Source organism: Rattus rattus, chromosome 14 (genome assembly GCF_011064425.1).
Source record: "Rattus rattus isolate New Zealand chromosome 14, Rrattus_CSIRO_v1, whole genome shotgun sequence".
Classification (NCBI taxonomy): domain Eukaryota; kingdom Metazoa; phylum Chordata; class Mammalia; order Rodentia; family Muridae; genus Rattus; species Rattus rattus.
The window spans coordinates 16,174,737-16,196,645 of record NC_046167.1 but is presented as its reverse complement, the minus strand read 5'-3'; the positions used below and the strand labels follow the sequence as shown (position 1 = coordinate 16,196,645).

The window sequence follows — 21,909 nt, the reverse complement described above, 5'->3', positions numbered from 1 at the left end:
TGATTCACAGGACGTACAAGGAAATTGCAGCGCAAACCACTTGTCTCTCTGTCAACACATCTGTATATGCTTCATCTGTGTCACACATGTACCGCTCTGGTACGAGACGTCTGTGTTTCAGGCGGCCATGGGTCAGCGGGGTATATGGAGACCCTCTCTGTACCTTTTACTCAATTTCACCGTGAACCTAAAACCACTCTGAGAAAAAAAAAAGGCTTTAAAACTAATCCCTTGAGGGGCAGTGAGGTGACTCAGCAGATAAAAGTGCTTGTGACAATGCTTGTCAACCTGAGTCTGCTCTTGGGCTCCTAGATGATGGCAGGAGAGAAGCAACTCCCACAAGTTGTTCTCTGACTTTCACACAGGCACTATGGCATGTGTGCATACATATACATACATATATACATACATACATACATACATACATACATACATAAATGCATACATACATACATACACATGCATACGAGTAAACCCAATTTTTAAAAAATACTCCCTAGAGAGCACATGGCTACATAAAATACTCGGGCTCATGCAGCCAGTCGGTTCTGTTTCCCTCTTGCCTTAGGCACCCTCGCCCTGGGCCCAGGTCTTGTATGAATATCAGAAGGGGGAGTAGAGAGGTCTGGGGCCCAAGTTGCCCCTGGTGCGTGGTGATGATCTACAGTTTCTGTCTTCTGAATGCAGAAGTCTGGCTCCTACCGCCGCTAGCAAGAGGAAAATCACAAAAGCCATCCTGCAGATGTCTCTAGACCATCACATCGTGACTCCGCTTACTGCCATGGTGATAGAGAACGATGCTGGCGATGAGCGCATGCTGGCCGACTCCCCGCCACAGGACCACTCCTGCTGCTCAGGTCAGGGGTTCGGGTCCCACTGGGGCCACAAGATGGAGTGGCCTTCTTGTCTTGTGTTGATGTCCCAAAGCCTCTGCCCCTACCTCCCAACCACCTTTTGCTCCCAGCTTGCGTCCATAAATGTTCAAGCTTGAGTTTGGTTTGACGAGTTGTGAGTGCCTGGAATCCCTGTATTTCTGAGGCCAAGGCTAGGTTTGCTGTCCCGGGTTACTCTGAACTGCATAGTGAATCCGTGGCCAGCTTAAGCTGCGTAACAAGACGCCGACTCAAAGTAAAGGTGTGGCTGGAGAGATGGCTCAGTTGTTAAGAGCACTTGCCCCATTTCCAAAGGACCAAGGTTTGAGTCCCACCTCACAACCATCTGTACCTCCAGTCCCAGGGGATCTCATATCGTGTTCTGGCTTCTGTGGGCGCCAGACATGCAAGTGGACAGACATACACGCAAGCAAACACTCAAACACAGAAAACAAAAATAAGTAACATTTTAAAAAGCAAAACGAAAAAAAACTTTATTGATGTTTTAAGTTGCCAATGTACTTCTCTAATCATTTTTTTTTTAATGATTGCTTTTATTATGTGTCTGTGTGAGTGCATGGTATGTGCGTGCTGGTGTCTGTGCTGACCAGAGGAGGACATCAGATCCCCTAGAGTGGAGTTACAAGCAGTTGGGTGCTGCCAGCCTTGGTGCTTGGAACCACAAACTCAGGTTCTCTGGAAGACCAGCTCTCACTCTTAGCCACTAAACCATCTCTCCAAACCCTCTTCTCAATTCTCAGTTAAAAGCAAAGAATAGACAAAACTTCTCAAATCACAAGGTGGACAGCTCCTACATTAACCCCTGAGCTGCCCATATATGGGCACCCACGTACACACATACATACACACAAACAAACCCTCCCCCACCCACACACACATTTTCAAAGAAAAGTATATATGGAAACTGGGGGCCTAGAAACAGCCTTGGAAATCATTCTTGTGGTCTATGCCTCATGCGAAGTCTCCAGAAACGCTCTAGGATATTTGTAGCCTGAACCAATTAGACTCTCTCCCTCCTGTGTTCTCTTGGTGCAGAGTCTTTCATTGTCTTGAGTGTGGCTGCCATTCACACCCATGATCCTCTGGGTTTTTAGCTTTGCCCCAGCGGGCTGGATGGCACGGTGCCAGCTCTCTATTTTGAGCAGGATGACCTTGAACTGCTGTTCCTCCCGCCTCCACGTAGGCATGTGGCGGCCGTGCTCAGACGAGGAGCTCTTTCCCCACAGATCCATTTACAGTCCTAGATACTGGGAGACTTGGCTCACAGGTCCCCACAGTCTGATGCTAGAGGGAACAAGAGGAGCGGGGACTCTGAGCAAAAAGGGGGACTGTGGGTTGAAGGTTAGTAGCAGAGTGCTTACCTTGCGTGCTCAAAACCCTTGGTTTGATGCTTAGCGATGCCTTGGTTTTTTTTTTTTTTTTTTTTTAAAGACACAGAGAAAAACCTTAGCTGAGAACCTTTGGTTGGGAAAGAGGAGGCGAAATCCAGAGTCTTTAAGTTGAGTGCGATTTCTATGGCAGGGTACATGGGAACTAATGAGTGGGAGTTCTTCCGCACAGGCGCACTGTATTATGGCACCAAGGTTGCCTCAGGTCCCATCCCATCGTGGGCCAACCCATCCCCGACACCAGCGACGGCCATGCTTGCAGTCGGAGCGAAGCCACTCGAGTCTACACCACCTCCTCACGTGATTCGGGGTAAAAGCATTTCTCCCTTCTTAACCCGTCAGAGCCCTGTGTGGATTTCCGTAAATGAATAGAATCTCTGTGTCTTGAGAAGCTAGCTGACTTACAGGTGCCGTTGCCTTCTGTGGGGAGCCAAAAGCTCAGTGAATTAGCTTGCTGCGGTGCCAAAACAAACTAGCTGGAAAGTGCCTGGTGTGTCTTCTTGTTGAGTGCTAATCCTAGCGTCAGAGCCTCGTTCTCTGACATCATGGAGGCCTAATGACCTCTGAAGGGCTCCATGTCCAGACACCAACATATGTTGAGGGGTAGGGCTCAGAATATGAATCCGCATGGGGACAAACCCATACCTCACACTGTTTTCAACTGTCTGAGGTGAACTCTCTGGAAAGAGATGTTCTTCTTACGGGAATGCACCAGTAGAGCATGGCTTCACGTTTGGTGAAGAGTCTCGATCGACTAAGCACTTACTAGTTGCCCAGTACGTGGCTGTCACCACTGAACAGGAGCTAGCGGAATTTTTACTCAAAGGCATTCGTTGTCGCTTGCATGGGGGAGGCACTGATCATAGATGTGGTCATCTGAAAGGCAGTAACACGTATTTGTTGGAAAGTCTGGGCGCTGAGGCGCCATTGCCCACTCTCAGTGCACAATGGACACATTTCCGTTCAACGTGTGAGACAGAGGCGCCACCTGGAGGACTTCACGGTAAATGCAGCTCCTCTCGTTGCCCAAGAGTTTACAGAAATGCTCTCTGTCAATTACCTATGTGACCAGCTTTGCAAAAGCTTACTCACACTGTGGCCGGACATGGGAAGACAGGGGACATACAGGTCTCAAAGACACATGCCCTGGGGCTTGAGAATACATATAGGGCAAAGAAAGAGTGATTACTGTGTGGGGAATGGGGAATGACGGGAGGGATCCGTGGTTTACAAACACACAATTAGATTCCAGAGGCCTTTGTGAAATGCACATTCAGAAAACATAGATGTTAGCATCACCGGAGAATGGAGTAACAGCCCTCTGCCATTATAAAGTCACCCATTGGACACCTGTTCATGTCCAAGGGAAGACAGAATGGCTTCAACAATCGAGGTCTTTAAGTCTCTGAGAAGTAACCTAGGCAACTGTTAATCACCGTGATCCAAACACACCGGGAGTGTTAGCCACAGCAAAGCTAGGAGACAAACAGAATATAGCTCGTTGTGCACCTCTGCGGTTAGTGCTTGTCAAAGTTGACAGAAAGCCAATGAGCTGAGGGTGTACCCAGGTTTCTCTGCTTTACTACGTGCCCTGACTTTGCAGCGGCCCTCACAGATTTCTTGGCAGCTCCCTGGAGAGTGTACGTGCTTTGTAGCCCCTCTCTCTTAGAGAACAAACTTTGGACACTCTAAGAGTGCTCCAGGCTCCCTGCCTAAAGGAAAATCTTGCTGGTCAGCAGCATGCGAGTTGTTTGAAATGAAGCCAGAAGGCTACTTCCTGTTGTTAATATAACTACAGATCCCTCGGTTGAATTGATTCTCATATCAATATATATATATATATGATATATGAATATATATTCAGATGGGCTAGTGAGGTGGCCCTGAGGGTGGGAGGGTGAAGGCTCTTGCTAATAAGCCTAACATCCCGAATCCAGTCCTGGAACCCACTTGGTAGGAGAGAACAGACTACCACAAGTGACCCTCTGAACTCAATATACATGCTAGAACATGGGCCCCCCCACATACACACACGCATGCATGCACACACACACGCACACGCACACACACGTGGGTAATCTTCAGAACTGAGATCTTAGGACTGTCGAGCCAGCATGGCAGCATAGGCTAGCACTGCCAAGCTGAGGCGGGGAGATCATAGGTGCAAGGCTGCCTTAGGCTCTGCAGGGAAGTCTTGTCCCCAAAATTAATTAAAATTAAATAAAGTAATGTTTAAAAATCGACTTTAGACTGGAGCAATCCCAGCGCTCCAGGTGAAGGCGGATGAACTGTGATTGTGACAACGTGGACACAGCAGTACCCCTTACCTCACGAGAGAACGGCTGACGGTGTCAGCATGTGGGGAGAGCACTCGCCTAGTGTGTGCAGTGTCCTGTGTGTCATATCACAGTGCAGCTGAGAGGGGAAAGGAAAGAGAAAGAAGGACTCCGATGGTTTATTACATACACCAAGCATCATTTTGTGACAGGCGACAGCAAGGACTCGGGTGACCGTGTTAAGTGGCCTCAACTCACTCCCCCTGGCTTATCTCCAATAGTGTTCTTTGCGGGGCCCGAGTGATAAGCTGTTTCCGTTTTGCTGATGATAACGCTCCTCATAGCTGCACTTCCGAGGAGGGACCCCTCGTGGAAGATTAGCGTGCAGGGCCTGTGTGGTGAATGGCTCCCTAGAGCAGGACACGCTCTGATGTCCAGCATGGGAGCCACGCACGCTGTCAGTTTTCAGAGTAAGGGTTTTGCTTTCGCAGCATAAAAGGACAGGACAGCCTATTTTAAAATGACATTCTCTGTAAGACCACAAGGCTTCTTCCACATGTCTAGTCTGCTGTTTGATGCAACAAAAAGGCTGCCTCTGAATCAGACCCTCCTGGAGTCAAATTCTTCCAATGTAACCATGGGCCACACACTAACTTCTCTGCTCTCCGTTAGCCCACCTGTATTATGGGATAATGGCTATAGGGTGGTTATAGAGCAAGATTCTCATACCTAGACATTCAACAAAGTCTAACTAGTGCTTGGCCCATAAATCTTAGGATTTCAGGAATACATAAGGTTGACACGGAGATCTTCAACCCACTTCCGACTTGATCAAAAGTTAAAGCCAACTAACTAATGTAAGACGTTCCATTCCATTGGCCAGAAACACATCACCAGGGCAGGGAGCATGGCAGCATGCAGGCAGACTCGGCATTGGAGGAAGTAGCTGAGTGTTCTACATCTGGATCGGTAGGCACCAGGAAGAGAGAGCCACTGGGCCTGGTTTTGTCTTTTGAAACCTCATGGCCCACCCCACCAATGACACACTTCCTCCAACAAGGCCACATCTCCTAATCCTTCTCGGTATTGCAACTCCCTGGGTGATTAAGCATTCAAATATATGAACTTGGGGTGGGAGTAGAGAGCAATGTTATTCAAACCACCACAAGTACTATATTTATATAGAAGGAAAATGTTACCATACTGTTTCCCAAATAAATCATTATTTCATATTTTAACAACGCCCTCTAGTAATTAACCAACGAATCAAGTCTGTTGACCACCTAACACGAAACTGTAGCTTGAGGAATGAAAGGAAGGGTCAGAAGGTGGTGTAATGGATGCCTATAATCCTGCCTTCTGGAGGCTAAGACAAGAAGGCCACAAGTTCAAGGATAGCCTGTGCTACAAAGTTAGATCCTATCTCAATAAACAACAGTGGTAAAAAATCATCTTCTGTTTTATAATTTTATGGTTTTTTATTTTTCTTGTATATTTTCTAGTGGAAAATGACCCCCACTTCATCATTTACCTGCCAAAAAGCAAAAAGAATATTTGTTTCAATATTGACTCAGAACCTGGAAAAATCCTAAGCCTGGTGTCAGATCCAGAGTCAGGTAACATAAAATTGTAATAAATTGTAATAAACGTTGATTACATTTGAATTAACTAATTGCATGATGGCCCGGCTTCGCAGTGACTACCTGGGATTCTTTTTATTCTTACCTCATTAGATATACTAGAGTTTTAAAAGCATTATAACTAGTGAGGAATTGAATCACATATATTAATCGTTTCGGGCAAGTATTACTTAAAAATATATATTCTGAGCATGAGCTGGCTGTTTTGGTTTAATTATTTTATAAAAATATTAACTTTAAAAATATCCCATAAAAAAAGAATATTTGCATTATGAGGCTGTCAACTTGCCAGACTTGATTTACACAAACCGTGGTGGCCACCGTGGGGCGCGCTAGAGGAAGCCCGTCTTCCCTTGCAGGGCTTTCAGTCAACGGTCAGCTTATTGGTGCCAAAAAGACTGAGAACGGGAAGCTGAGCACCTACTTTGGGAAACTGGGATTCTATTTCCAAAAGGAAGATATGAAGATAGAAATCAGCACGGAGACCATCACCCTGAGCTCGGGCTCGTCCACATCTCGCTTGTCTTGGTCCGACACGGCTCGTCTTGGGAACGAGAGGCAAGTATTAGTCCGCCTTGATTCCCATCCACCCTTGGGACACGGCTGCAGAAATAAGCGTAGCCTCGACCTCAGCAGAGATCACACAGCCGTCATTTTAGGTACAGGAATGTTGAGGTTCAGGGGAGCACTCCTTATGCTCTGTGCTATCCCTGGGACCGGGAATTGTTTTCAAAGCTCACCCACCGTGTCTCAGTGACAAGGCTCGGTGAAATGCATACAGTAAGTGCTCAATACATGTAAGCAGATCCATCCATTAGTATCTGTAGCTGACTACATCACATATGCTCCAAACAGTGTGACTACATTATGAGTGTCTTCCCAATTAGGACGTGGTCACTGACTGTTTTGGATATAACACATGAAATAGCACTGATCCAGTAAAGCTCTCACTGGAGGGATGGAGAGCTTGTATTTGGGCTGGCAAAATGGCTCGGCGTGTAAGGGCACTTGCTTCTGAGACTGATTACCTCAGTTTAATCTCAGGACCCACAAAGTGGAGGGAGACAAGAATGCCCTGCAAGTTTTCCTTTTCTGACCTCCACTAGTATGGACAGAGAGAGAGAGAGAGAGAGAGAGAGAGAGAGAGAGAGAGAGAGAGAGAGAGAGAGAGAGAGAGAGAGAGAGAGAGAGAATAAATAAAATAGTTTAACATTTAATAAAATATTCCGAAATCATCTAGAAATTAGTTGTGTCGACTTTCCCACAGGATTCTTATTTCTGTGAAGAAAGAAAAATCTGTGACTCTCACTGTGAACAAAGAGCTGTTCTTTTCCGTTCTGCTGCACCGTGTGTGGAAGAAGCATCCGGTTAATGTGGACTTCCTGGGGATCTACGCTCCCCCGACAGACAAGTTCTCACCTAGTGTGCATGGACTGTTAGGTAAAGTATTTCAACTATCAGCATGCGGTGACTTGGATGACTATGGCTAGAAGTTGGAAAGGTGACAGATAAGGCTACGGGAGCAGAGGGCCCAACGTGGCAGGATGACTGGGGGACATTAAGGCCAAGACCATCTGCCTGATGACAGGAAGGTGGCAACTTAAGACAAGGGATAAAACAGGGCAAGATTTATACCAAGATTTTTTTCTGTGACTGAAGAGAGGTGACTTGGTTTAGGAACTCTGTGACAAGTAGACTCAACCCATCAGGTATTTTAAGAAGAGTTCGGATGTAAGCATGTGACATCTCAAACCACCCTATGTCTATGATCTGAGCTATACTTTCACATACCTACCTAGCCTGCTGATATGAGATGGTCTAGTAAACCAGTATCAAGTATAAAGATCAATGTCATTGGAGCCCAGTGACAGGCCTTGGATTCTATGTAAATTACTGTCTATGTTTCGTGTCACTAGGACAGTTCATGCATGAACCAGACATCCATATCTTCAATGAGAGGCCAGGAAAAGAGCCGGGAAAACCAGAAGCGAGCATGGAGGTGAAAGGACATAAGTTGACTGTCACCAGGTAAGCCTTGGGTCATAAGAAAAGCCACTTGGCACACTGTCAAACTTCCCAAGTCACTGACCATAGACATATACCATTTAGCCAGAGGATAGCCCAGACTAGATGCAAATCATGACCACACTTATGCAGGCACACATCATGAAATGGCAAGGTGAATTAATCTAGTGCTCTCATCTGAACATTAGAGTGAGTCCTATACTCAGACACCGAAGAATTGAAAATGTTAACCAAAGGGAAAGATCATACAATATCCAGGAGGCACAGTTCTGGAGAAAGCATGCAAAAGCCTGAACGTGGCTATGCTGTGTGTGTCTTGGGGTAGTTTTTCTTACATGTATCACATTCATTGGCTTCATTTCAAGGCAGGAACTTAGCACTCTGAGTGCAAATTATAAATCTTTGAATTTCAGCCCCCTTCCTTCTCATCTCCCTCATGCCTCAACTGACAGAATTTTGAAGCATTTTTGCCTTTTGATATTTTAGAAAGCAATTAATTTTCCTTATTAGAGATGACAGTACAGAAATGCTGTCATCTTCCGCGTAATTAAAATGTAACTTTGCAGTGATAAATCCCCAAACTATGTATGATGCATGCCATCAGAAAATAGACACATGAAGTAAACTGATGGAGTCTGATGATACCACCTAAATGGTATCGGCTTACCGGACAGAAAACAGTTGGTTATTCACAGACATCTGTATGCATGGAGAAATGGTGAGGCTCACTCGGTCATTGCCTTACAGCATAGACAGCTCCACAGCAAACCATGTATGACGAAGGGCAAACATTGAGCCCTTCGCCTCCCGCAAGTCCCCGAGAGTTGCCGATTGGTAAATGAAACTGGACGGGCCCCACTCTGTTCTTTTAAGGCTCACTGATGGCAGTGGGCCATCTGTATTTTAAAATAGTATCTTCTTCATCCTCCAAGGGGAAGACTTGGATTTCCTCATAAATTGCTGGCATCACCCTTAAGTAAAACACATCCACAAACTGAGAGGTTTGTGCCTCAGATTCGTCAGGTAGCAGGGTTAGCCCGTGGCGCTGAGGTTTTCCCTTTTTACTAGTCATTTGCTGCTGTTGCGCTGTTGGAAGAATCCAGAGGTCAACTTCTAGAAGGACTGTCTTAATTGTCTGAGTACACATCGGTGTCTGTGTTCTAGCACCAACCCCAGACACTAACATTTCCTTTAATGGTGGAGGTGGCAGGGAAGGGGTAGAGGGTGGGTAGAAATAGTAAGAAAGGCACAAAGAATTGGAGCAAGGGCCATTTCCAGCTCTGCCTTGTGACTGTGTTGGCCCTTCCCTAACCCTACGTACCCTCTTCCTTCCAGAGGCATGCAGAAGGACTACAGGACCAATATAGTGTTTGGAACAGACGTTCCCTGCTGGTTCGTACACAACAGTGGGAAGGGTTTCATCGACGGACATTACAAGGATTATTTCGTGCCTCAGCTCTACGGCTTTCTCAAACGGCCTTAATGGCTTGTGGTTTTGGAAACTGTATGTGTACGTTTTTCTCTCTTGACACTTTCTGCAGTTAGTTCTCAGTTTCAGTAACTTGAAATAAACCCAGATATTAGAGTGGCCTGAATGCCCGCTAACCCGGCTGAGAAAAAAATAAATATTTGCAAAAAAGACTCAGGAGTTTGTTTTCAGATGACATGTTTTTTTTTTTCCCGGAGCTGGGGACCGAACCCAGGGCCTTGCGCTTCCTAGGCAAGCGCTCTACCACTGAGCTAAATCCCCAACCCTTCAGATGACATGTTAATCAGCAAGCCAGGACCTGATCGGCCACTGAGGTCAAACCCAGGCTATACTGTAAAAATCCACTTATTCCTAAATGTCACCACTGCATTGTGGATTAAACACTTGCTGTCACTTCACAGGAGGGTCTATTACGAGACTTTGGGTGACCACAGACAGAAACAGGGAACATTACCTCTTCATGGCTGCTTTATACCAGAGGTTTACATTGAACTCCAATGCAGGGATAACACTGCCCAAATGGGACATACATTTATGTGCAAAAACTAGGGTAACAGTTGTGTAGAATAGTTCTATAACACTCAACCCCATACATGTAACTCAGGGGACGAGACTTTACTAGTTGGTATTTCAACATCACCTGCGAAAGTAACTTTATCAGTAACTAATTGTTCACAAAAACCGGGAGGCAGTCAGATTAACCACCTTTTTGTCTCATGTGACCTGTGCTCACAAGTTTGGCTCAAGTATCAATCACACGGTTACCATGAAATCAATTAAATGTGCACCTTATCTTAAATGATTGGAAACCTCGTTTGAGAAAAATGCATCTTGGCTGAGACTGCACCTTAGTCAGAAGTTTGTTTTTGGGTTTTTAAAACCGTGTTTTAAAAATGATTGTGAACTAAGTCCGCTTTCTTTAGGGTAAAGACTGTAAATGCAAGAGGCTGGAAAGTTGGCTCGGCAGTGAAGGGCACTTCTGCTTTTGCAGAGGGGTCCAAGTTCAGTTCTGAGCTCCCATGTCATTTTACTCCATTACTCCAGTTCCAGGGGATCCAGTGCCCTCTTCAGACCTCTGCAGGCTGTACACATGCTGTACATACACACACACACACACACACACACACACACAGTTCTTTAAAAAAAAAATACATATATATATTCATCGACAGACATTACAAGGATTATTTCATGCACATATAGATATATGTGTGGTGTGTGTGTGTGTGTGTGTGTGTGTGTGTGTTTAAAGAACTATGAACCACTAGTTAGACACTACTAGATCTAATGTGTATTCGAGGGCAGTTCTTTCTCCAGTAGGGCCCAGAGAAACCAAAGGTTGGACACACCTGTGACTTATTTTACGTGATGGGTATTTGGCCTGCATGGACGTCTGGACAGCATGTCATGAAGTGCTCACGAAGGCCGTAAGGGGACCCTGGATCTGGGACTTGAGTTACAGATAGCTGTGAGTCACTGTGTAGTACTGGGAATTGAACATGGATTCTCTGGAAGAATGATCAGTGCTCCTAACTGCTGAGCCATCTCAACAGACTCTAAAGGATTTTTAAAAATGCTGGTCTTATTCTAGCAAAAGAAAAGTCACTTCAGTGACTTCAGAATCAAGGTCAAGCTTGCCCGACTAGTAACAGTTGCTACTGTACTTTAAGAATTTGCTATTTTTCTCCAAATTCTCTTACATGACACTTTATAATAATATTCCTTAATGATGGTAAAAATCCATCAGGAAAACAGAACAAAGATAAAATGACAGTTTGACACTTAAAAAAACATTAGATTTTATTATAAATTTACCCAAACAGCTATCCAGTGGTATTTAAATAGATGACTTTCTTTATAAACGAATCCCCTAACACAGTAGAGTTACACAGTGCCGTGGCTAACATCAATTTGATGCTTTACAATTTCAATGTGTTATTAACAAATTGTCAAACTCAAGCAAGTTTAGATATGTCTTCATACTGAATACCTTCAAGTCTGCGCCCTTTCAAAGGTCCCGTTTCAATGACTATCGTGGCTGAAAAAGTCTTCTCATTGATGGACTCAAGGGTGCCTTCATTTCCTCTGTAGCCTCCGTTTAAAACTAGAACTCTTTTCCCCGGGGCTGGAATGACTGTCTCTAAATGAGTCTGGTCCAGTTTCAGCCTGTCTCCAGAGTCCGTCATCTTTACCACAGCTGTGTATCTGTCAATCACTTCCTTAACAACCCCTTTCTTCTTGTGGTATTTCTCCCCAAGCTTCTTCGTTATAATTTTCACAATGATCCCAGGCTGTAACCAGGAGTCTGTCCGTGCGGTCCTTTTCTTTTCCTCCTCAATCTCCATGATCTCATCCAGGGCAGACTTCTTCTTCTTCTTCGCAGGCTGAGCTGAGCTCTGTGAAGACTCTTTCCGCCTCACGGATGCTGTGCTCCCCAGCATCTTCAGTGCGCTCGGTCCCAGCGAGCTTGACTTGGACGTTGTTGCTCCCGCTGAGCTACCCGCTCCTTTATTCAGATTGAACGTGACCTTTTCTTCATCATTTTCTCGACTTAACTCTGTAAAGACAGGCGTCTCCTGCTCTTTCCCTTCTAGGCCTCGTCTCACCTGCTCCTCAATGAATTTGGCAGTTTTTTCTTCATCGTCAAGATCTTGCTTCTTCTTTTTTTCTAGTTCCAGTTGCCGACGTATAGTTTCTGGGTCTCTGTCTATGTACTGAATGTACCAGCCTTTCGGTGTCTCATCCACTTTACACAGGCCTTAAAAAAAAAGTCAAAATGGCAGCATGACTGTCTAGATCCAGAGTAAACTGCCCATGGAGAGCTCCCACCTCTGCACATTCACCCACTCAGTAACTCCGATCACTAGCCTCAATCACATGACCTGAGACAGGAGTCTCCACTTCCGTGCTCACACAACTGCACTGAGGGAACAGGTAACGAGAGACACGGAAGGAAGTACTTTAGGAGCAACTATTCAACTACACCAGAGTGCCTGCTGTCTGATGAACATTAATCTGGTAACTCAGAATGAAGTCACATGCTAAATAAGCAAAATATTGACACCACGCTCCTGTCTTCCTAATTTCTCATCATGTAGAGATTAGAAATGAGAAGGAGCAAAGTTGACCACTAATGTCAGGACAGAATGCGAAGCATTTCCTATGCCATAACCCTAACACTCAGGAGGCTGAAGCTGGAGGACATCCATGAGTTCCAGGCCAACTTGGGATACATACTGAGTTCTAGAGGAGCTTGGAGTACAGTGTGAACGAACTACAGTCTCAACTAATGAAGAAAAAAAAAAGGAATGAAGGAAGGAAAGATAAATAAGACCATAAGAAACAGTAGAAAGTTATTAGCAGTAATAACTTTTCTAATAATAACTTTTATTATGTTATTTGTGTTATGTGTGATACACATGTTTATGTGTGGTACAATGTGTGTATTTGTGTGATGTATACATGTGTTTGTGTGGAGGTTGGAAATTTTCAATAATCTGAAAGGTGTGCTCTAAGGATCAATTTCAGGCCATCAGACTGATAACAGTTCTTACCCAAATGCAAACATTATGGTTCAGATACAAACGTCTCCTTGTGCTTGAGCTCATGTGCTGAGAGCTTGGTCTCCTTCATTGTGAAGTGACTGGATCTGCAGGCCCAGACTCCATCAGGGAATTAATCCATTCATGGACTCCTAATCTGAGAGCACTGTTGGGAGGTGCAGAGACTAACAGGTAGGTCCTGGCAGGAGGGAGCAGGCCCCCATGCGCCATGCTCTAGAAGGGCACAGCTCACCGCAAACCTCTGGCCCCTTCTTTGCCTCGTCTCATGGTTCTGCTCCATCATGTGCTCCCTGACACGATGCTTTCCCTCACTACGGCCTAGCAGCACAGGTGCCAAGTGGTCGTGAGCTGAATTCTCAGGAACTGTGAGTCAAAACAGATTGTTCTCGGGTGTTGTGTCACTGTGATGAAAGTGCCTATGTGCACTGTCAAAAGAAGTCCTCAGGCTGGCTACCGCAGCTTTAAAGTCTGTAAGCCCAGCACCCAGGAAGCAGAGGCAGGAACGTCGGAAGTTCCAGTGCAGCCTGGGCTATGGAAGGCCCAATTTCAAAAGGAAACAAAACAACGTAAGTGGCATATAGTAAGCTCACCTGAGGGACAGTACGGCCTCCTGCCTTTCTGATTGCTCTACATATCCTCCTTCTATAAAGTCAGACAGAAACGCGAAATGACGTCTCCCCTAGAAACAGCCATGGATCACCAGTTCCCGTTCGTTCTTCTTACCCTCTCTGCCCAGCCACTTGGTAAAGTCAGTCAGCGTCTCCCACTGAGTGGCGTTCATGTGGATGTGCTCTCGGTGGCTGATGTATTCATTGTAGACAATGTTGTTGTGGACTCTCTTAGTGCCTGAAAACAAAATATGACACTGTTGAGCCTGAAAAAACCCACACAATTATGAAATTATTATTTCTATAATATTTAAGATGGTTACCAAAGCGTCTCCTCAGAAGTTCCAGAAAGTCATTTCGGAATTCCCTAGTGAAGAAAGAAAGCCAGAGAGCCATTAAGGTACTGGCTCCAAACATAATGTGCCATCTTCCTGACGTCTGGGCAATCACAAACTTTCGTGACCAATCACCTATATTACCATGTGCCACAAACCTCTAAGAGAACAGAGAAAGATCTGCAAAGACTGGCTTTCGAAGGAAAGTGCTAAGTCAGCCTGGAGTTGGGCTGTCTGGCCTTAGTAAAGCTAGCACACGAGAGAGGATCCCCCCAGGGTCCCTGTGCCAATGACTCCAGTGTAACAGTACACTCTGTCCAGGTGAGGAGGGACACACTTCACCTAAGCACTTCCAATAAAGCCGACTGAAAAGGAAAGTAAGAGGGCATCATAAACAAATTTGAGAACATTATCAGAGGCGATTTTAATATGGACAGTGAACTATAACTCAAAGGTCAAAATGGAAGGCCACTGTTCCCAGTTAACAGTCATGAACACAGGGTGTTTGAGACATGACACTTAACCTACTTAGGCAGGAATCTGAGAAGAGAGATGAGGATGTGAGGAACTTCACACAGGGAGAAGTTATGTCTGGAAGATGAGGTCTAGCCAAAGTTTTGAATCATCTTGAATGTCATGTTATATAGATCTAATTTTAGGCAGGCACTAGAAAACCATTCAAACTTAGTTTGAAAATTAGTAAGTTAAAATCGTAATTTGAAAGATGATCAGTATTATACTGTCCTAAAGAGGGGCTAGCAATATGGTTTAGCCAATAAGAGCACTGGCTGATCCTTGTGAGGACCCAGGTTTGATTCCCAGCAAACACACGGCTGCTCACAACTGTCTCTTACTGCAGTCCCAGGGGCTTCAACAGCCTCTTCTAGTCTTCATACAGGCAAAACACACACATACATAAAATAATCAAAGAAAAATGAAATAATAGTTACAAGAAAAAAAAGAAATGAAAATTGTGATTAAAAAGCCAGATCACGGGGCTGGGGATTTAGCTCAGTGGTAGAGCGCTTACCTAGGAAGCGCAAGGCCCCGGTTCGGTCCCCAGCTCCAAAAAAAAAGAATCAAAAAAAAAAAAAAAAAAAAAAAAGCCAGATCACAAAGACAAATATGTTTTCTTTCATATGTAAAACCTAGATTTAAAGCTGTGTGTGTGTGTGTGAGAGAGAGTGTGTGAGAGAGAGAGAGAGAGAGAGAGAGAGGAAAATGAAGCTGATAGAATACATGTGACATGACAAGAGAAGGGGGAAGGGATGAGACGAGCAGTGGAGAAGGGAGGAGGAGGCCAGTAGGGAATTGTCAATTATGAGTAGAATAGCACATTTGAAAATGCCATGAGGAAACCCATTACTTTGCATGCTATCTTAGAACAATGCAATCTATACACAAACCATGTACAAAACAGGAAGTGGATGAAAGGACGAAAGGAAGTGAGGGAGGGAGGTAGGAAGAAGGAAGGAAGGGGCAAAGGATAGGGACACTGGATTCTCAAGTTATGCTCCCCAAGCCAGCAGACACCATCAATCGGGGATGTCATGGAAACACAAAACCTAGCCCCATCAGAGATCTCCTCGATGGGAAGATGGCTGTGGGTTCCGCCACTGCTATAAACTCTAAGCTAATCTGTGCATACAGTTCTTTGTACAACATAAGAGTGATTCAAGTGAGAAATGCTGAGAATCATTACTGGGGCAGAAGGATGGAATAAGAGGGGTTCCAGTGGACTAGGGGTTCTATGAGCTGACAAGGAGGTCTGGTGGATAAACAAAGCTAATAGAATACTGAGTTCAACTTCAGAAATGCTGACTCTAAGGCCAGAGAGATTACTTACTCTGTGGCTTAGAGAACTTGTTGTTCTGGTGGAGGACCCAGGTTCGATTCCCAGCTCACAACTATCCTAATTCCCATTCCAGGGATCCACTGCCTCTTCTGGCCTCCACGGGCACTAGTCATGAGCATGATATACACATGTTCATACAAGCCAAACATTCATACACATAAAATTAAAAATTTAAAAAATAGAAATAAATAAATAAACGCCAACTCTGAACAAGCTTTCAGAAAAGCAGAGCTGTCAAGGAAAAAAATCATATGTAACTCAGGATGATTGTTAAAAATGAATATTAAGATTTAGAGGGGGGAAAGTTTTAGGAGACACCTGACCCTAAAGGCAAGAGTTAAATGGTTGTGACCTATGGTGACTCATGACTTAAGGTGACTGTAGGGTGACACAAAAAGATCAGAGAATCATCCTGAAGAACTTTCTGAAAATCAAGGTGCTAAAAGGAGGGAGTAGAAGTAAGACTGCCATGAATGAAGGCACAGAGAGAGGTATGTCAGTTAGGAGTTATACTCGATCCCCTCAAGACAGAGCACAGATGAAGATGGGAAAAGCCCTAGTGCCTTCAAGGGACAGAGGGCCTCCAGCAGACAGTGGCATGGACAGGAGGGAGAAAGGAGGTCAAGGCAGAAGTGTGTAGCACTTGCCACAGTGTTCTTGCCCAATGCGTGCCTGAGCATCCAGTGGTATTCAAGATGGTGTTAGGTAATTCGCAGACTACTTTTGCATTTGTCGTTGTGGTTTTTATCAGAGATTAAAAGCAATGGAAAGAAAATGGGCTTCATGGAAGACAGCTGTCATGCCAGCACTAGGGAGGCTCCGAGAGGAGGACTGACCTGAATCTGAGACCAGCCCGTACTTCATAGAGAGTGCCAAGTCAGTCAGGACTACAGAATAAGACCTTGCTTCAAAACACAAATGAATGAATGAATGAATGAATGAATGAATGAATGAATGAATGAATGATATTTTTAAGATGGAAGGTAAACCCACCAGCAGCTTAGCATCCAAAGCAAGGTCACAGGTAGTGGGTGATCTTAAGCATCCGACAGTGGATGTACTCTGTAATACCATGCCAACAACCGGAAAACTGAGACGAGCTTTACCTAGACTCCCATGGAGCAGTAACACTTGGCTGTGTCACATCCCAGCCTTCAATGCCACCTTGCTAACGTGCTGTGGTGAGTGCAAGTTACAGAGGAACTGCTGCCACTGTGCTCACAGCTGCTGTGAGGACAGCAGCCATAAAACCGAGCTGGGAGCTGACTTACTCTCACGAGGAATGAGAAACCAAAAGACACGGAAGCTACCATTATTCCTACCTGGGCGTCTGGCATACATGTTCTCAGAATTAAATAAGAGCAGCCACTGTGCTGTGCTGACAGGCTTGAGCTTCTGAGTCGCGGTTAGAAATGTACCAAGTAGGGCCTGGCAGTGCGAGCTCAACGTACCTCGCCACCCAGGAGCTGCTCTGACATCTGTGCTGCTATTAGTGAGTGCGATCGGATGACACTGGACGATAAATGAGGCCACTATTAGTAAGGAAGGTTTTTGGAACTCAGTCACCCAATACTTTTCAGACTAAGATGCATTCATTACAAGACCATTTGGGTGTACAAGATCCACCCAAAATGTGGACCAGTGGATTCTAACTCAACAGAATGTCCACGCCCACTGTCCTGGTTTTGGACTCAGTGCCATAACTGCTACCAGAACCTGGCACGCACTACCTCAGCGCTCCCTCATCTGACAAACCATCTCTGCTAAGGCTGAGCTTCCCTTATATCCCCAATCAAACAATATTTTGTAACAGGCTAAATGGACAAGGAAAGGTGAGAATCAAGTCGCCTTTTAAGTGAGATAGTGAAGACATTTGTAAAAATGGGAATATAGTATGCTGCTTTGCTTTGGTTTTTCTAGCATTTGTGAGACTGAAGCAAGAGGATTTTAGGTTCAAGACTATCCTTGGCTGCACAGTAAGACCCTGTCTTAAACCAAGAAAAAAAGGGGGTAGGCGGGTAGAGAGATGGCCCAGCGGTTAAGAGCACTGACTGCTCTTCCAGAGGTCCTGAGTTAAAATCCCAGCAATCACATGGTGGCTCACAACCATCTGTAATGGGATCTGATGCCCTCTTTTGGTGTGTCTGAAGACAGCTACAGTGTAGTCTAGCTAGTGGCTTGCCCCAGGATCCGCTGTCACTGTTCCTGAGCACTGGGATTCAGGGCTACTTGCCATACCTGTTTGGCTGTTCTGTGGATGCTGGGGACTGGAGCTCTAGTCCTCAAATGGGGTTGGCACGCACTTTATTCAAGGCGTCTTCTCCCAAGACCCCATTTTATTTGAACATACGGTAAGCATACCAGTATTTTTAATGGACTAATAAATAATATTTGCAATTTCTTCAGATTTAATTTCAAATGTCAACACATATAACCCATAGAAACAAAAGCCTTTTGGTATCTTCAATCACATGTATAAAGTGGTCCTCAGAAAAGATTTAGAAGTTTGAAAAAAAAAAAAAAAGACTAGTACTGCTAATAATTGTCAGAAAAGCCTTATTAACACTAGACGAGCTTCTGCGCCCTTTAGAAGTATTAACTCACTCCATCTTCTTCCAGCCCTACACAGGAGCCCAAGAGTTGAATGAGGGGCCACGTATGTGCCATTATACCCATGATGTACCTAAAACACAGGAAAACTCAGAACGATCATCCCAAGGTGCTGCCCCAAAGCCCCTGGATGCAGGGAGCTGAGGCCAGGCAGAGCTGAAGTGAAAGGCAGGAAAACAGTTCTAAGATGCACTGCTAACGATGTCACCCTGTGGTTAATTTCAAAAGAAGGTAAGGACAATGATGAGACTACAGCTGTCTGGACACTGGACCTACAATATATACAGTATATGATGCACTTCCCTTCCACGCCCGCTGAGTAACCTTACAGGGTAAGGGCCTTTCAATTACTTACTCTGAAAAATAATCCATAAACTGCTGAGGATTTTCTGAAGCCAGCAACAGCTGTCTTTGATGAGACTCGGACATACAGTGACACTTGAAGCCATTCTACAAAATAGGCAAAGCAGGCAGTTATTCTTTCTACAGTCTCACACTGGGGCTAGAGACAGTTACGTAGTTAGGAGAACAAGTCACTCTTCTGACGGACTAAGGTCAGTACCCAGCACCTGTATCAGGGTGCTCACAACCGCCTATGGCACCAACCTCAGGGACCCAACACCTCTTCTCACACACATATACCAAAACATACGTCTTGGTATATTTCTTCTACCTATATTTGAACCTGAAATTTCAATAGTACATATGTAGTAGAAATGAAAAAATACATTCCAACATATATATTCTGTCACGTGTGTTCTTTCTCCCCTCCCACCCCCACCCTTCTCTCTTCCTCTTTCTCTCTCTCCTGGCCTCCATGGGCAAGCAACTGTACACACATAGACACACTGGCAAACATATCATTAAACGTAACCAGCGTTCTCTGCCTAATCCTTTTCTTCCCGGCTGCCTCAGTGGAGAGACTGAAGCCACAGAGTTGTGTACTGCACCCTCGCGATGGTGAATGACTTTGTTCTGCCTGCTTTCTCTAGTTCTTGGAACTCTTTCAGTTAGATTAGGTTCAGGGTAAACATTTTGGGAAAGACTGATTTATGGGTGGTCCCATGTGTGCCATGGAAGGAAGTCCTCAGAGTCTAAGATTCATGAAGAAACGTTAGAGGTGACAGCCTGGTTACAAAGTAATATTAGAAAGGACTCTATCCTAGGAGTTACAAGGGAATTAGTAAGAGGGGGAAAATAGTTTAAAAATGTTTTTTAAACAAAAGTAATGAGGTGGGCATGGGGGCATACACCTTCAAACTCAGCGTAGGGCCTAGAACTTGTGACCCTCATCTCTGCCTGTGGAGTGCTGTGACTCCAGGTTGTGTGCCACCACGTCTGGCACCTGTTTGATTATCTCAGATGTTCTTCTGACATTAAGTCTCACGAGCAGTTCAGTTAACTGTTTTCTTTGTGGGCTCTGTTGACTCAGGCTTACTCACGGTCTTCCCTACTTCAAAGTGGTCAAGGGGAGGAGGCGGTTGGCTCTTACATGTTCCCTTTCCTCTTCCTATCTTGAAATACCAGGAAAACTGAGAGGAAAGAAGATCAGAGCCATAATATCCCACCTACCCCTCTTAAACCATTCCTTAGGGCTCTAGAATTAATAACATTTTGATTTATATTTTAATTTATGGAGTGCAATACTGGTCTTTGATAGCAGGTTTCTTTTCAAGTAAGACTGAAATAACCATTTCTTTCAGGCAGTGCACAAATTAGGCAAAAATTGTAGGTGGCCCACGGATAACAAAAAGGTTAAGAAATGAGCTGGGTGGTGGGTGGTGGAGCACACCATTAAACCCAGCATTTAGAAGGTGGGGTCTACAGAGTGAGTTCCATGACAGCCAAGGTTACACAAACTCTATCATGAAAAATAAAAGAAACAAATAAGAAAGAAATGAGTGCAAGTAAGCCAGAGTTTTGAAGCTGGACAGTGGTGGTGCACACCTTTAGTTCCAGACTAAGGAGGCAGACACAGACAGATCTGTATGAGTTCAAAACCAGTCAAATTCCAGGACAGCCAAGGCTACACAGAGAAACCCTGTCTTGGAAAAACATTGAACTTGGAGCACTGCTTAATAATCAAGCCTCCTGGTCCCCGTCACCACCACGAGACCACCAAGAAACTATTAATATGGAGAGGGGTGGTGCTTAATACCAGCACTTGGGAGGCAGAGGCAGGTAGATCTTGTTTGAGGCCAGCCTGGTCTATGAACATGGTGAGTTCCAGACCAGCCAAAGCTACATACTTCGACACTGTCTCCAAAACAAAATAATAAAGTGTGTATCAAATAATGTACAGGAATTTTATTAGGTTTGTTATAGTGGTGGTATTTTGACATAAATTGAAATATTAATATGATTACTTGTTATGTTGATCACAATGAAGTTTTCAGGGGTGAAGGTATACTGATAGTTATATAATTTACTATATTTCAGACAAAAAGGAAATAGGGAAAACCACTTAAGGGGTAACTTCTAGGTGTGATGAACTGCAAACCTGTCCCTTTGGAAATTCATATATTGAAACGCTAGGATAACAATAGCAAGGGGGGGGTTGAGGTATTTATGTCATGGGGAGTCCCTTGTCTAAAAATATCAAAAAACAAAACAACAAAAAACAAAACAAAACAACAACAAAAAAGAACCTAGTGACAACCTTGCAGGTAGGTACAACTATTACCCCTACTTTAGCAGTATTGTCCAAGCCCCTATCACTATTAAGAGGAGCAACTTGAGTTCCTAATCCTGACCCACCCCACCAGGGAAGTCTAAATGTAAAACGTCAATGCTGTACGGAGCCTAGTAAGTGGAAGTGTCAGTGCGTGCTTGTCTGGGATCACTTCTCGGGGAGCTGGAGGGCGGCGCGCTAAGGGCTGTGAGGAAACAGACCTCAGGCGCGGAGCTGAGGAAGACTGAGCGGAAGAGCGCTCCGAGCCGAGGGTACCAGGGTCGCCGTCAGGCCCCTCGGGGTCGCAGCCACCCTGTGCCACTTACCTCGTCGCGGCATTGTTTTTGGCACATCTGGCAGTACCAGCGAAGCTTCTGGAGCCCTTTAGACTTAATTCTATTCGCGATGGCCTTGGGGCTCAGAAAATCTGACTTGCCCATGGCGACCCTGAGAGTACAACAGCGAAGCCGTCGGAAGCGGAACTGGACCTGCGCGCGGATAGGCGGGACCAAAACTGACAGCAGGAAGTGGGTGGGGCCAGGGACCTCGCGGCTTC

At 45.0% G+C, this 21,909-nt stretch overlaps 2 protein-coding genes across 2 annotated transcripts in view; one reads left to right on the top strand and one right to left on the bottom strand.

The window, feature by feature from the left end:
* The window catches only part of Itih2 (inter-alpha-trypsin inhibitor heavy chain 2), a 36,215-nt gene extending 26,352 nt beyond the window's left edge, over window positions 1–9,863 (top strand). Inside the window, exons 15-21 of the mRNA XM_032884863.1 lie at window positions 688–857; window positions 2,454–2,591; window positions 6,060–6,173; window positions 6,557–6,755; window positions 7,465–7,637; window positions 8,114–8,225; window positions 9,558–9,863. Coding sequence (XP_032740754.1) covers window positions 688–857; window positions 2,454–2,591; window positions 6,060–6,173; window positions 6,557–6,755; window positions 7,465–7,637; window positions 8,114–8,225; window positions 9,558–9,705 — 1,054 coding nt within the window. The 3' untranslated portion in view covers window positions 9,706–9,863. The remainder of the gene's footprint in view (window positions 1–687; window positions 858–2,453; window positions 2,592–6,059; window positions 6,174–6,556; window positions 6,756–7,464; window positions 7,638–8,113; window positions 8,226–9,557) is intronic.
* A 1,622-nt stretch (window positions 9,864–11,485) lies between these two features.
* Window positions 11,486–21,852, bottom strand: Kin (Kin17 DNA and RNA binding protein). Its single transcript, XM_032884996.1, has 5 exons — window positions 21,680–21,852; window positions 19,038–19,132; window positions 14,206–14,249; window positions 13,998–14,120; window positions 11,486–12,469 (listed from the first exon to the last, which is right to left on the bottom strand). The coding sequence occupies exons 1-5, from the start codon at window positions 21,791–21,793 to the stop codon at window positions 11,667–11,669; spliced, it is 1,179 nt and encodes a 392-aa protein (XP_032740887.1). The 5' UTR covers window positions 21,794–21,852; the 3' UTR covers window positions 11,486–11,666.
* Between the last annotated feature and the right edge of the window lie 57 nt (window positions 21,853–21,909).

Bases quoted from the DNA above. Each gene is read 5' to 3' on its own strand.
- Kin (XM_032884996.1), bottom strand. From the start codon at position 21,793: ATGGGCAAGTCAGATTTTCTGAGCCCCAAGGCCATCGCGAATAGAATT. The intron at 14,121-14,205 runs GTAACCATCTTA...TTTTGTTTTCAG, and splicing joins ACTTCTGAGGAGACGCTTTG to GCACTAAGAGAGTCCACAAC. The intron at 12,470-13,997 runs GTAAGAAGAACG...TTTTTTTTTAAG, and splicing joins CAAGTGGCTGGGCAGAGAGG to GCCTGTGTAAAGTGGATGAG.